The 16265-nt window shown below is 41.3% G+C and overlaps 1 protein-coding gene across 1 annotated transcript in view; it reads left to right on the plus strand.

Annotated features, from left to right (window-relative positions):
* The first annotated feature begins 9021 nt into the window (after positions 1 to 9021).
* The window catches only part of LOC5572221, a 38655-nt gene continuing 31411 nt past the window's right edge, over positions 9022 to 16265 (plus strand). The window contains exons 1-2 of the mRNA XM_021855006.1: positions 9022 to 9469; positions 9694 to 11934. Of these exons, the coding sequence (XP_021710698.1) occupies positions 9148 to 9469; positions 9694 to 11934 (2563 nt within the window). The 5' untranslated portion in view covers positions 9022 to 9147. The remainder of the gene's footprint in view (positions 9470 to 9693; positions 11935 to 16265) is intronic.

Below are 16265 nucleotides of genomic sequence, written 5' to 3' on the forward strand. Positions count from 1 at the left end.
CAACACATATAAATGTATTTACGACGATTCTAAATGAAAACAGACGAGACCAGATTTGAATATGAATAGATGTATTGCGGCGCTTATATTAAATCCACATCCAGCGGCGGCGGTAACGCGCAGAAGATTCAAACGCAACGTCAAAATTCAAGTAGGCTTGGATTTTTTTGTGCGTCAAGGACACAAATGTTTCAAATTTGCTAAATCTGAAACATTTATTGATTTTCATTATCACTGCGACGGTATATCGACATTTTCAGATAATCGCATTACGTGGATTTATCTTGCAGAGCACAATATAAAACAAACTGATCGAAATCATTATTGACCAACATGACAAAAGTAGTAAACTTAAAATATTCAACTTGTCCAAGTACTAATAGAGTAGTGTTGGATCCGTTGAATCTGTTGCATGCTCCTTGTGGGCGAGCGACGGAATCCGGATCCATTGTGTCCGAAAAAACGAAGTGTGCCGGTGAAAAAAAAAAACAAACGCGTCAGTAGTGTTGGATCCGTTGAATCTGTTGCATGTTCCTTTGTGGACGAGTGACGGAATCCGGATCCATTGTGTCCGGTTCGCGTTGCGCGGAAGAAAAAAACGAAGTGTGCCGGTGAAAAACAAAAAAAACGCGTCAGTAGAGTTTGATACGTTGAACATGTTGTATGCTACTGTCGACCGAGCAAAGAAATCAGTATCGTGTCCGGTTTGCGTAGTAATCGCACTATCAGTGTCGGTCATTCGTGCATATGCTCACGTATTCATTTCGAATTATATATTTATTGTTTACCAAAACGAATCCTTTCCCATATCCAAACTCCCAGTGTTTTCTTGTGGAAGTGCAGAGGACTCCTCCGCTTCTGTAAAGCAAGTAACACGTCAACATTTCTCTCCCATTCCCAAATTGACCTGCATTCGGACGCAGCCGGCGCCGGTATTGTTTATTATAATAATGAGAGCACCAGTACTTACACATTGAGGATGCTACTGATCCCGAGTAGTATCTGTTGGTAGTACAGCTGTTCTTGCAATAACGGAGTAGCAACTGCGGACAGTCAATCATGTTCATGCTCATGCTCATTAAAAACCTTAGCCAGAGGATGCTGAAAAATCTAAACACAAGGCTAGTTGTTTCTAATGCCTGCTACGTTTGCTGGTAAGGAATCTCACTCAAAAGGCTATTTATGCTTCGATGTAATGCAAACGCAATATTTTTTGCTGAGATGCTCATGTGAGAGTTTGAACGGCTTGCGCATGATTGATAAAAACACAATGTGGAAAGAAAAAAAACTCAGCAATAACAGAAAAAGAACATTCTTCTTCTATGGTTTATTATTCCTATTTTTCAGTAGTTTTTACAATAAAATTCAATTCAGTGTAAAGACTGTTCTGCTAAAGAATATTAAACTTTCTGCCCAAGATATTTCCTACAGTGAGATTAATTTGAATTGACATTTCTTTTCAACTGCGTATTGCGATCAAAGAAAAATGTTTTTCTTGAGCATTTCTTGCAAGACATTTTCCACGTATCTAGATAGGCCATTACTTTTCTGTTGAAGTGCATAATTACTAAATTTTAGTAAACAATGACTATTTTCTGTCTGCCTCTCTTTCCTGCTGTAGGGAATTTTATTCCTGTTTGTCAATTCGCCTGGGATGAAGCATCGCTAAGCTTCAACCCAGTCGAAATGACAGTTAGTGTAAATATTCACAACAGAATGAAAGAATAGACTGGCTCAGCTCAGTATGGGAGAAAAATAAAGTTGTATGATTCCACGAGGCACCCCTCAGGATTATTTCTTAGGGTTAGAGGAAGCCTTTCTGAAAAAATCAGCTCATTTGGTCGTTCCATGAGCTGGCGCGTTTGAATTGAAGTTAATATGGGATTTGCAGCTCAAACATATGAGAAGCTTGTTCTTAAGACAAAGTTTTGATTTTCTATTAATAAGGGGATAGAGGCATTTTACATATTTATTACATTTGGCTTGAATGTCCTCAATGTGATTTTTGAAAGTTAAATTCTTATCTAGCATGAGCCCTAGATACTTAACTTCATCTGACCAATTTATTGGACCCCTCTCATCGTGACAACATGTCTACTTGAAGGTTTCAAATAAAGAGCTTTTGGTTTATGTGGGAATATTATTAGTTGAGTTTTGGAAGCATTAGGAGAAATCTTCCATTTCTGAAAGTATGAAGAAAAAATATCCAAACTTTTTGCAATCGACTACAGGTGACACGCAGATTTGGTCCTTTGGCGGAGAGGCCTGTGTCATCCGCAAACAAGGATTTTTGACATTGTATGTTGGAAAATTAAAGTTTTTTAATTTTACGATCAAACCTTCATGCCAAACACTGTCGAATGCTTTTTCTATGTCTAGAAGAGCAAGACAAGTAGAGTAGCCTTCAGATTTGTTGGAACGGATCAAATTTGTTACACGTAAAAGTAGATGAGTGGTCGAATGTCCATGGCGGAATCCGAACTGTTCATTGGCAAAAATTGAATTTTAGTTGATGTGGGCCATCATTCTGTTCAAAATAACCTTTTCAAAAAGTTTACTGATGGAGGAAAGCAAACTGATTGGACGATAGCTAGAAGCTTCTGCAGAATTTTTGTCTGGTTTTAAAATTGGAACAACCATAGCATTTTTTCATTTGTCAGGAAAATATGCTAATTGAAAACATTTGTTAAATATATCAACTAGAAGCTACTTTCTGGAAGTTTCTTGATGAGGATGTAGAAAATTCCATCATCGCCAGGAGCTTTCATATTTTTGATTTTTTTAATAATAGTTCTCACTTCTTCCAAATCAGTCTCCCAGGCATTTTCGAAAACGTTCTCTTGATTGAGAATATTTTCGAACTCCTGAGTAACTTGATTTTCCATTGGACTAGTAAGTCCTAAATTAAAATTGTGCGCACTTTCAAACTGCATAGCAAGTTTTTGAGCTTTTTCGTAACTAGTTAGTAATAATTTGTTTTCCTCTTTCAATGCCGAGGTTCTGAGGTTTTTTCAAGATTTTAGATAATTTCCAAAAGGGCTTAGAGCCAGGGTTCAATTGAGAAATTTTGTTTTCAAAATTTTTGTTTCCTAATTGAGAAAAACGTTTATTTGATTTCTTTCTGCAAATCCTGCCAATCAATCGTAGATGTATTTCTAGAAGAGGAAAAACATGTAGGGCTATCAGGGTATTGAATTGAGAAATATCCTGAAGAGCACTCATCAAATAAAATTCTGCCGTTGGAATTACTTTGAGAATTATTCCATGACCGATGTTTGGCATTAAAGTCACCAATGACAAAAAAATTTGACTGCTTCTTTGCGCATTCTTCTTTTGACGTTAACTACGTCTTACAGTAATATACTGGGTGTCAATTGAAAATCTAAAACGTTGCGACCGTCATGATATGATGTTAGATTTCGAACTATAGGAAGGCTGCAACTAAATGCAGAAATGCAGAAAATCAATTGGCGTAGTTAACGTAATGCGGTCGTGTCTTGTACACAACCCCCTCCGATTTTTTTCTAATGATTTTCGTGTATAAATGGAACAACACACGGGAAAAAAATCTGTGGTGAAAATAATTACTTTAGCTGACTATGCCCATTCTTGAAATTACCATCGAATTTCAGACTAATTTACTATGTTTACTAGACTGGCCCTTAAATAAAAAAGTTGTAAAACTCAACGGGGCACCCCCTAGATATGTGCCTTAGGGTAAGAAAAAAGCTCTCTCAAAATTTCAACTCATTTGGTTGCTCCCCCAGCTGGCGCATTCAATTCGAAGTTTGTATGGAATATTCGTTTCAAATATATTGAAAATTGACCCTGTGTCACTGTTTCGTTCCGTATACTAGTTAATCGCGTTCAATTGAGCCCAGAATGACAAATTCACTAGTTGATACCCTAATGAACATAGTTGCAGAAGGTTGTATCTGGATTGAAGCTAATTTTCATAAACCTTTCAGTTGTTGAAAGTTAGGCTTAGATCAGTACTTCCGTACAATCACATATATGCATGTACCTTGCACCGCAGCTCGCTCAGCGTCATAGGTGGCTATGATGCGCTTAGTGGCTACCACCCAGCTAAGTTGAAGAAATACTATGCAATATTGCAAATCAACTTCAGATAGTTAAAACACCAACTTTCTCTATTTTAATCATCATATAACCCTCTACAATATTGTTCGCTATGGTATCAAGTAGTGTTTTTGACATTCTGGGTTCAATTGAACGTGATCAACAATTTTGCTGACCCAAACAGGAGATGATGTGCCGTTTCCCATGTTCATTTCATTTATTTAGTTAACATCTACACAGATAACACTGAATCAACAATTTCACGCCACAATACTCGATTCGTGGCCGCATCTCTCCATCCTCGGTTCTGCCCCACGCTCGCCAAATCGATACGCACTTGATCCGCCCACCTAGCTCGCTGCGCTCCTCGCCTTCTTGTACCAACCGGATCCGAAGCGAACACCATCTTTGCAGGGTTGCTTTCCGGCATTCTTGCAACATGCCCTGCCCATCGTATCCTTCCAGCTTTGGCCACCTTCTGGATACTGGGTTCGCCGTAGAGTTGGGCGAGCTCGTGGTTCATCCTTCGCCGCCACACACCGTTCTCCTGCACACCGCCGAAGATCGTCCTAAGCACACGACGTTCGAAGACTCCAAGTGCTTGCAGGTCCTCCTCGAGCATCGTCCACGTTTCATGCCCGTAGACTACCGGCCTTATGAGCGTTTTGTACATGGTACATTTGGTGCGGGCGTGAATCTTTTTTGACCGCAGCTTCTTCTGGAGGCCATAGTAGGCCCGACTTCCACTGATGATGCGCCTCCGTATTTCACGGCTAACGTTATTGTCAGCCGTCAGCAAGGATCCAAGGTAGACGAACTCGTCGACCACCTCGAACGTATCCCCGTCTATCGTAACACTGCTACCTAGGCGAGCCCTGTCGCGCTCGGCCCCACCAGCTAGCATGTACTTTGTCTTGGCCGCATTCACCACCAGTCCAACTTTTGCTGCCTCGCGTTTCAGGCGGGTGTACAGGTCTGCCACCTTTTCAAATGTTCGGCCGACGATGTCCATATCATCCGCGAAGCAAACAAATTGACTGGATCTCGTAAAAATCGTACCCCGGCTGTTAAGCCCGGCTCTCCGCATAACACCTTCTAGCGCAATATTGAACAACAGGCACGAAAGTCCATCACCTTGTCGTAGTCCCCGGTGGGATCCAAACGAACTGGAGTGTTCGCCTGAAACCTTCACACAATTTTGCACACCTTCCATCGTCGCTCTTATCAGTCTCGTGAGCTTCCCGGGAAAGCTGTTCTCGTCCAAAACAGCGTCTGTTCCCCATGTCAGGGGCGGCTGATCATCGTCCGAGTGCCAGAGAAGGACTCTAAGCTAAACTGCGCACTATGGTCCTCCGAACATTTAGGGGGAATGGTCCTCCGGAAATCTAGGGGGTTGGTGTCAGGCCCTGCAAGTCAGCCGTAAAAAAATGAAGCAACGAATAATCAACGAGAGAATACGAACCGTTTCCCATGTGTTTGAGCTGAAAATCCCATATTAACTTCAATTCAATTGCGCCAGCCACAATTTATTTCATTTGGTAGTGAAAACATGTTTTTTGACCAAAATTATAAGCATTTTTCACACCATGCGCGTGTTGTTTACTATTTTTGGCAGTTTTCTCTTCTCTTCTCTCGCTTCTCACGGACGGAGAAAGTTGCCATCAGTATGCATTTGAATTCTACAGTCAATTGTACTGTATAATATCTTATATTCATTTTTGCTGTTAAATTGAGTCGTGCATTGTTTTTCTCACGCATAAAAATGTTTTGCAACACTTGTGACATTGTACACCTTTTGAGTATTATGAAATTGTAAAATACGTGGTTGTAGCAAGTGTATGAATATCCAAACCATTCTAATTGCAAACATAAAAACTGGCATCACTTCCAATCAGTGAGAGCGGCGCATCCGAATCATAAACAATGTTGGCTCAGTGAATTCGCGTTCCGGTGCTGTTTTCGAGCACAAATTGACTAATATAAGTGATTTATTGCTTCCAGGAGCATCGTGCGTGAATAATCAAAGCACAGACAAGCAGACGTAACACATAGAACAAATCTCGATCAAAATCATAGTCACGAGGACATGTGCGCCCAATGCTAAAATTAGTGTGTTTTGCCGACAGGCCAACAGATGGCGGTAGTGTGTAAACGTCAAACGCAAACAAAAACGATGCGAGCGCAACGGGTGGTGGATTGGCCATCTATCATATTTTTGAACCGACCGTTAAAAAGGTGGTCGATGGACAGTGATGAGAGTGTGACGTCTGTTTGTCTGTGATCAAAGTGTTTCAAGTATCGCATTAGATTTTTGAATTGCTACGGTGAGTAAAAATACGATTAAAAGTGAGTTTTAGAACGGGATCCGAAAAGCCAGCAAACAATATCTCGGTGCGTGAAGAAGAAGTGATTCGAAAGTGCGTGGTATTTTACAACACAAATCACAATTACAAATACGTATTTGCATTCAAAAACTGGTGATTTGTGAAAAACATATTATGGAATGCTTTCAGTTAAGAAACCACCGCTCTACAATAAGGTTAGTAACTTCAAATAATCATTTTTTGTGATCGCTCTCCAAAACACTGAGAGAAGTGTGGGAGGAGGGAGCGGAAAGCGAAGGGGGAAGTAAGGTGCCATATTAGAGGCCATTTTGGTACTCATGGGGATATGTCCTTAAATTCAATACGCCGCACAACTTGATTTGTGCAGACTACGTTACACATTCATCTCAAACGGAAAGTGTGGTCTTTTTTACCATGCCATGCTTCAAATAAAGCATCAGTCAAAATTACCATGCTACACGGTAATCTTAAGAACGATTCATTGTCAATTTTTTTACCATGCGTTGCGTTTAGAATGACAGCTATCGAGTAGTAAATTTGAAGATGCTCGATGGTTTTTCAACTTATTTTTAATAAATATACATATTCAATTACAAAGATTTAAAATTATTTATTTAGGAATCATGTCTATAATAATTTATTGTGTATAAGCCCATTAGAAGCAAACATTTTGGATATTTAAGACGGGATTTGTATAGGAGTCCAGTAGTGAACTGTATGTTCTATTTGCTTTCACCAATATGACGGCTACTCCACATCGCAAGAATTTTCTGTAAAAAAAATTGCATGGTTAATATCGTGTTAATTGAAAAAGGTAACAAATCGTTCATTTATAGAAAACTAACCAATAAAAATAGTTCTATTTCTATTTTCGGTCACTTTTTCGGATCTGGAAATAGCACAGTGTGATCTGCAACATGAAAACAAGTTTTAAGTCAATTGCTGTACGCTTTATGTATTAAATTTTAACATTTCTTACCTACTCGGGATTAACAGTAACATGGGTACAATAATATGACAAATATTGCTTGATATTACGTCTAAAACACTAAAAAATAGTACTTTCTATGTCCGCGCTGATGTTCATCCTTCACAAGCTGACGGAGAAAAACAGCCATGTTGATAGATGCACAAAAAAAATAACAGTGCTCATTCAATGTTAATGATCTTGTATTTATTTTCAATGCAGAACAGTAGTGCTCTTGACTCCTAGTAATAGTAAAATTTATCCATCGCTGGCATAGTAATTTGAACAATGTTGCAGTAAATGTAAATAAAAATACATTAAATTTTAACATAATTCTAAATAGTAATTTTAAAAATCATGCGGCGGTTACTCTAATATTACACCACAGACAAACAGACGTCACACTCTCACCGATGTCCATCGACCACCTTTTTAACGGCCGATTTAAATATATGGTAGGTGGCCAATCCACCACCCGCAACGCTCGCATCGTTTTTGTTCGCGTTTGACGTTTACACACTACGGCCATCAGTTGGTCCATCGGCCAAACACACCGATTTTAGCATTGGGCGTACATGTCATCGTGACTATGATTTTGATCGGGATTTGTTCTAAGTGTTACGTCTGTTTGTCTGTGATTACACTGAAATTAATTTTATTGTAGAAATTACTGAATCCATGGTAAAATTAAGAACCGCGCCAACGATTTTCAACCGACTACATTAATCTGTTAACTCTACCAAAACATAGTCAACATCACTACACAAGAAAATCAGAGTTGTTGTATTTTTGACTAGAAACATTCTTGATTTGAGAAGTTTAGCATCATACTTTTGACCACACTGTGTTGTATGGTGGGTGTCATGGATTGAAATACAATGCTTTGTAATGGATGCTACTATGGACATAGTCAAATTTACTGCACTGCTCAGCGATTTTCACCAGATTATAGTAAACTTAACAGATTTTTGTAGTCGGTTGAAAATCGTTGGTGCAGTTCTTAATTCTACCATGGATTCGGTAGATTATACAGCAAAATTAGTTTGCGTGTAGTTTCAGCACAGACAAACAGACGTAACACTTAGAACAAATTTCTTCAAAATCCATCGCCCAGTTTACACCATCATCATCTGGTGAGCATATTGTATTTATTTATTATTAGTCAACAGGTAAAATGGTCACCCCAATGACAAAATTCTTAAAACTAAGAAACTAAAAACTGTATGGAATGGTGTTTCGTGCAACAAGAACGGCAGATGGCGGTAGTGTGAAACGTCAAACGCAAAGAAAAACGATGCGCGCGTCTCTAGTTGTGAGATTTGTAACATAGCGAATTTGAAATGATCGTTAAATGAGTGGTCGATTGAAATTTCGTCAGTGTTACGTCTGTTTGTCTGTGGTTTCAGTGTCGGAACTGAGTAGAACATTTTTAAGGTGCTCTCGTCATGCTCATACTTCGCTTAATTTCCGTAATGTGTCTTTTGGCGCTGCTGTTTGGCTCATTTTTGTCGATTTCATGCCATGTATGAATAAAAATCGGATCATGTTTACCAACAAATCAAAGTGGTGTGCGTGTGTTGGCGGCCTTTGCTTATTTCCCACTCCTTCATTCCACGCTCGTTGACAGCTCGTTCTCAAAGTCGACCGCATGGTTTTCTCATCGTGATTGCGCGTAGTTTAGATTGATCCCAAATTTTCCGGAAAAATTGATGTGAAACGGTGAAAAAGTTGATTAAAAGTGCGTTCTACTGTAGCATGACCACCACGGCCATGAAGCGGAAATCGATTTCGGGCGGAGAATGTCCGTTCGGTGCGAAAAAAGTGAAAACTGAAAAGGCTCCCAACGGTGTGGCGGAGCCCCGAGAGAAGAAGAACAAGAAGGAGAAGAAAACACTGCCGGAGCAAAATGGAACGGTCGAAAAACAGAAGGTGGGCGGCAAGAAGACGAACGATAAGCGCGATGTTGCGAATGAGGCGGAAAATGGATCGAAGGTCAATGATTTCGATGGGGTGCCGGTGGGCAAAGTGGCGGAAAACTTCCGACAGAAGTTGAGTAAGGGATCCGTGGCTGTTGATGGTAAGAAAGCGTTTGAGATCATTACAGTACAAACATGTCAATATGGTCCTATCGACAAAAAAGAGGCTCTCTGTGAGTAGTCTTGTAAGTCACTATTACTTTGCTACTTGGCCGTTATCAACACTGTATAACTAAAGATAATCACTTTTTTGTAGTTATAAGACCAGTTGACATGTTCTCACCAATCAAATATTCAGTGAATAAAAGTAGTATTTCATTTTCAGCTATCCGTCATTTCACACAAGCCATCCAGGAGAATCAGTCTCTCGCTGTCGATTTCATTCGAGCAGGTGGTACGTTCAAGCCATTGCTTAAAATTCTGGACTCGATGGACAAGGAGAAACTGGCCGATATAGCAAAGCTCCTTGAGCTGATACATTACATTTTAATCGAAAGCGTAAACTTCGACGAAGTCCATGCAGATTATGCAAACAAATGTGCGAGAAAGATTTTCACCGATTACAAATCCGTGGTGATGTCCTTACTGAAGGGCCAGCAGGACGAACAGCTAGTTATGGCAGGTTTCCGTATTCTGAAAGCTATAATGCTGGTGGATCAATCCCATGGAAGAGATATTCTGCTGCTGCTGGATGTTTGCCTGCCAGAGATGGAAGTGGCTAAGTACAGAGAAACATCGTCCTCGGACAATCAGGAATCGTTGCGAGGAGTTTTTGTCGATTTCAATTTGGCATTTTTGATTGACACGAGATCGGAACTTGTTCGTTTGTGGCTGAGTCGCTATCAATTGGTCAGTCCATTAGTAAGCAATTTGGTTTACGACCGGGCGGAGAATGTTGTTTTAGTTATGAAGACCTTCCAGCAGTATATTCTGGAATCGCGTGATATCGATAAATACGTTTACCGAACAACCTTCAGCACAGATGTCCTCAAAGCTTTGGTCAACGTCTACGAATGGGTTGGTCCGACCAAACAGGAAATTAGCGTTCAGATGAAAAATACAGTACTAAACGCTGCAGAGAAAGTAATCCTTCCACTACTCACTTCCAAGAAGCACCATCTGGTTCCGAAAGTGGTTGACCTTGGTCGAGGAAACTCGCGTCACAAACACATTCTTCTGGCGCTTAAAAACTCGCAGCTGCACAAACATCAGCGCAAACTAGTGCTGAAAATGTTTGAAGCGTGTCCAGAAGTGCTGCCAGCGGTTTTAGAAAATTTCGGAACACTACTCAAGAAAAAGAACCCTGAAATGCGAGAATTCCTTCTGGAAATTCTGCGACAACCGGTCCCGGAGGAAATTACTAAAAACTTCACTTTAGCAAATGCAAAGCAAGTGTCGAACTATGTGACCAAATCCACCCTACCAAGAACTGTGCTGGAGTTTGTGACCACGTCCATCAACAAGAAATTCTGCACCGGCTTCTGTCTGGAATTTCTGTCAGTAATGTTGAGCCAATGCGAGAAATATTTGCAGGAGATTCCCAAACTGAAAAATCTTGACCAATTCGACCTCAAAAAAGTGAAATTTGATGTTATCAATCAAATCATAGCATTGTTCCCCACGATTGATGCCATAATGGCTGCAATGATGTATCACCGTTCTGATAGAACCGTGGAAAAACCATACATAGCGATGGAACACGCCATGGACATTCTGTTGGCCTGCATCCGTACCTTCCCGTCGTACATTGAGTCGTCTTCCTTCATAACCACCTATCGCAACATTCTCGATCCCGTCTATCGTCATCGTGTGATCGAATTTGAATATCTCTCGTACGAGTTCAAAGCCATCCAGGTCATCATCGCTCTCGAACCGCAGTCAATCGCCTTCAATTCGGAACTGTTCCCATCGGTGCTGAAACTGCTGACCAAGGTCTACCTCAACGGAACCCCGGAAATGCAACGACAAGCTACCACCCAGCTACTGGCGCTTTTCCAGAACACCACCTTGTTTGGAAATAACCCAACCGAAATTGAGATTTGGTTCCAATCGTTACTCTACGTTGATCCTCTCATCGTTCCTGAACTGGTATCCTTCCTGGCATTTTCGTGTCGTCAGGCAGCCGAACGTCAATCACGACCAATCGAGAAGGATCACTCTGTGATCAACGAAGCGTTCGAAAAGGTCCGCCAGTCGGACCTGGAAGGAATTTTCGAACGAGTGGAGGTGGAAGCAGCCGGACAACTGGAGCAAGAAGAAACTGTCGAACTGCCGGTGGCGGACAATTTCCTAATTTACATGTTCAACCCAAGTACCATTAAACCGCCGCAGTTTCATGCGTACCTTGAAGCGGTGGCGTTGCGATATTTCCACTTTCTACCACATCCGGAGATTGTGGAAAACTGTACCAAGAACATGATGAGCGAACTGACGAAGTACTTCAGGAATTGGATTGTGAAGGGCAAGATAGCGTCATTGGATACGTTTGAGGAAACGAGTTCGCTAGGCCGATTGAGTAACTTATTGCTGCTGCGAAAGAAAAACTTGGACGAAGTTCTGCCAGAAGGTGAGTGAACCTTTATCATTATCATAACCAGTGCTGGGAATGGTAATAGTAGTGCTTGAGTTTTTGCGAAAATCACGTGGCTCTTCTAATACAGTAGTTCAAAATTGTGAATCTCATCAAGTAGCCTATGTAGGGTACATGAATTTCCTAAATCAGTAGTGTCATTGAAGGCTGTATTGCTGTGTGCGTTTGTAATTATCAAATGCGGGAACACCAAGTGCGGTAAGATTTTTCACAAGAAATGCGATGTCAAAGATAGATTTTTATTACTAGGGCGGCGGTGATTTCTATAATCGTTGCTAGGTGTCCTTCGATTGTTTTGTATAACCGCACGGAGGACGTTTAGTCAAGATTTGCATCTCAAATGCGAACAGCAATAAATGCGGGAAATAGAACATTTTTCTACAGTAGTTTTGAGTAGAGATGTACCGAATAGCACTATTCGGTTTTCGGCTGAATACCGAATAGTTAAAATATTATTATTCGGCCAAACGAATATTCGGCCGAACATTCGGCCGAACATTCGGCCGAATAATAACTTAATATTCGGCCAAATAAAACCTCAAAATTCGGCCGTATAATACCCATATATTCGTCTAATTTTCCGAAGACTACATTGTCAATTTTGATCTACAACGAAAAAGCAAGTTTTTTTTTTCAATAGGAAACACTTCCAAGGTGAAGAATTGAACGGAATGATCGTTTTATTGAGCTTTTCAAATCGATCGAAGAAATTATCGTATTGTGTATTTCTTTAACCACTGGACTGCGAAGTGCGACCTTATAAGTACGAAAGTGTGGATTGCATCGAATCATGTTGGTATCTTCAGAGCACTTATTCTCTGATTTTTACGACACCTATCCGATTTGATGCCATTGCGCACTTTTATTGGCGTGTCCGCACTTGTAAAAACTTTTGCGATAGTCTAGTGGTGGAATAAAGCTCTAAGGATTTGATTTTCTGAAGTTGAGGAGTTGTATCTTATTAATAATTAACAATTGATGGTATTATTTATCCATTTAATTTTTTTTAAGAAACTCGGGTAATACTTCACTTGACTCGTCATCCGACTTCTGAAAGTGCTTTATAGAAATTGGAGCAAATATACCACCGCAGACCACTGACTCGTATAATAAAGGAAGAACGTGATCGTGTGGGCTACGTGGCCGTGCGGTTAGTGTTACTAAGCATATAGCCGTATCGATCCAAGGAATGTCGGTTCGATTCACGCTTTAGTCTGGAAAACTTTTCGTCAGCAACGTTTTCCGACTGTTCCTCTGGTCGTTGCATGCTAGTCCGTTGTCTAGTGTGGTGCTTCCTTCAAAGGGCATAACCGTCCACTGAAAGCATTACGGTTTGGTGTCTTTGAAGTGTCGCAAAAATATCGAAGCTGTGGATAGCCCTGACCGTAGTCGCCTTAATGCCGTAGAACTGAAAAATTCTCCATGAAATCCACCAAATTTGTATTTTTACATTTTTTTTCAATTTTCAATTGTTTTTATTTTTACCTTAGCAATTACAAATTGTGTTTAGAGGTTAACAATCGAGATATGGAATTCCTTACAACAATGACATAGAACAAATGAGCACATTTTGTGTTAATGAACGACAAGCAACTATTTGGGCCGGGAAGGAAAAGAACAAAAAAAACCTTCGAATTTACCTAGGAAAAAGACAGAAAAGAAAAGCTTATATCTAATATCACATCAATCTATGCGGCCAGCTCTTGTAAAAGAGGATTTACAGATGACGAACAGATGTTCATGAATTTGGGCATTAATCTCCGAAACCAATCATCGATCCGCTCAACGCCAGCAAGTCGGTGTACGTCGTCAGTCGGATGGAAAGGGCTTAAATCCAGCGTCATCTTGAGCAAACGGTTTTGCTTAACTTGGACTTTGTTCCGGTGGGATTGTGCACAGTCATACCAAGCAGGAAAGCCATACGCAACCGTTGGCCTGAGAACAGTTTTGTATAGCAGGATCTTGGTACCAGGGTCCAAACGGGAGCGTCTTTTAACAAGAGGATACAGCATTTTAACGAGCTTATCGCATTTCTGGAGGCAGTTGGTCACGTGACAACCAAACTTTAGCTTCTGATCCAGGGTTATACCAAGATAGCCAACATTTGGTGACCATGGAATGTCCACGCCGTTACAAGACACGTTACTCTGGGGAAGGTGCCGAGGGCTACGACGCCGAGTAAAGAATATGGCTTACGATTTCGTTTGGTTGACTTTCACCTTCCATTTTTTTGGTACTCCTGGATGGAGTTCTGAGCATGCTGTAGCGTTTCGATTATCATTCCTGCATCGCGATGTGAGGCAAGGAAACCAGTGTCATCAGCGAAAAAGTAGTACTGGACTCCGTTGACTTTTACTATGTATAGTGTTGGGCTCAGAACAGAACCTTGAGGAACACCGTATGGTACGGACATTCGATCGGACGTACAACCGTTTACAGCCACTTGGAAGGAACGATCCTTCAGGAAGCTTTTATATCCTGCAAATAAAGAATAAAATAATATGTTAATCAGTCCACAGTCCGGGAAGTCTCTGTCCTCTGCGCTCACGGCAGCCAGGATATATAGCACAGAAATCCAGTAGGTACTAACAAATAAGAGGTACCATAATAGTAAGGTAAAAGAACACAACAGAAGCTTCGCATTATTTTCAGAATCGACATGGGAAAATTGCCCACCAACATTTTATGCAAGATCGCTTCATGCCATACTGAATCGTAGGCTTTCTCTACATCAAGGAGGATTAAGCCTGATGATTTTCCTTGCTGGAAGTTCCGTCTTACTTCCTTCACCAGCCGCACGATTAGGTGGCTGGTAGAATGCCCTTTTTGAAACCCAAATTGTTCATGAGGAATCAAACGCACTGTCTCCAGATGTTTCTCGATACGCGTCAAAATGATGCGTTCGAAAAGTTTGCTCAATGTTGGCAGCAGGCTGATTGGTCTGTAGTTAGAGGGGATGGAATGGTCCTTATTCGCTTTCGGAATGGCGACAACTATAGCGTGTTTCCAGTCATCGGGAAAGTAGCATAGTTTTAGCGAGAACTACATATCCTTTTCGAGGAAGTCGTTTTAGAAGCATGTTTTTGATTCCATCGTGACCAGGCGCTTTTTTGGGTTTCAAATTACGAATAATTGTGGCAATTTCCTTGGGGCGAACTAACCAGGAGTTGTCGGCAACAGGCGGAGAAAGGTCGATCTGTTCGACGGAACGCTCAACAGCTTCAACCGTGTCCCTGTCGCTAGTGGATTGATTGTTGTGAGCAAGTGCAAAACTTTCAGCGAGCAGTTTGGCTTTCTCCTTAGGACAAGCGAATAACGTGTCTCCACTGCGCAGCTGGGGGCTTTGCTTGGTCGTTTTCTTCAGCGCTTTGGTGATGCGCCAAAGTTTATTATCGCCACGCTCCATTGTAGCTAAGGTTTGAGAAAACTTGCTGAACCGTGCGTTTGCGCACTCCCGACGAATGCGATCGTTGAGCGAAAGAACAATGTGTTTCAGCATAGGATCTCTGGTTCTCATCCACTGTCGCCGACGTCGATTACGAAGCTGGATGAGGAGTTTTGTTTCGTCAGGGATTTGCGCGACATCGTACGGACGAAGGGTGACTAGTGGCACAGCAACAGATTCTGCGTCGAGAAGAGCATCTTTGAAGAAATTGAGCGCAGCATTGATTCCGTTTTCATCACGGATGTTTGAAAACATTGGGTCGTTCGGGCAAAGTTTTGTGTTTATCAACCGTTGGAAAGCAAGCCAATCTGCACTTGTGTAGCAGCGAACAGATTCAGTAGTTGTCACAGGATCGGACGACAGACTGATCTCGAAGGTAACGGGCAGGTGGTCAGACGACAGCTCGTTGTGTACGGTTGGTTTCGACATCAAATTATTGACAACACAATGTCTAACGTGGACGGGTACCCTCGCCCTGAAGGAATAAACGTAGGAGAGTCCGGGAAGTTGATGTTAAAGCCAAAGTGTGAAGCCTCCTGAAACAAGATAGTTCCAGCTTTGTTATTCTTGGCACAGTTCCAAGAACGATGTCTGGCATTTAAGTCCCCAATGATGAAATACGGTGAGTTTTGCGTAACCAGAGAGCGAATTTCCCGTCGAAATTTGTCCCACTCAGAGCCCCGACGCGTTCCAGGAAAATATGCAGCGATAATGCGAAGATCATTACCAGCTGATGAGATGGTAATGCCTGTTGCCTCGATTTTTTTGGTCGAAATATTCAGCTGCTTGAAAGCTAATCCTTTTCGAACAGCTATTAGTACACCTCCTCCTCTGCTGCCTTCATCACTTGATGGCCGATCGA

Source organism: Aedes aegypti, chromosome 3, assembly GCF_002204515.2.
Source record: "Aedes aegypti strain LVP_AGWG chromosome 3, AaegL5.0 Primary Assembly, whole genome shotgun sequence".
Classification (NCBI taxonomy): Eukaryota; Metazoa; Arthropoda; class Insecta; order Diptera; family Culicidae; genus Aedes; species Aedes aegypti.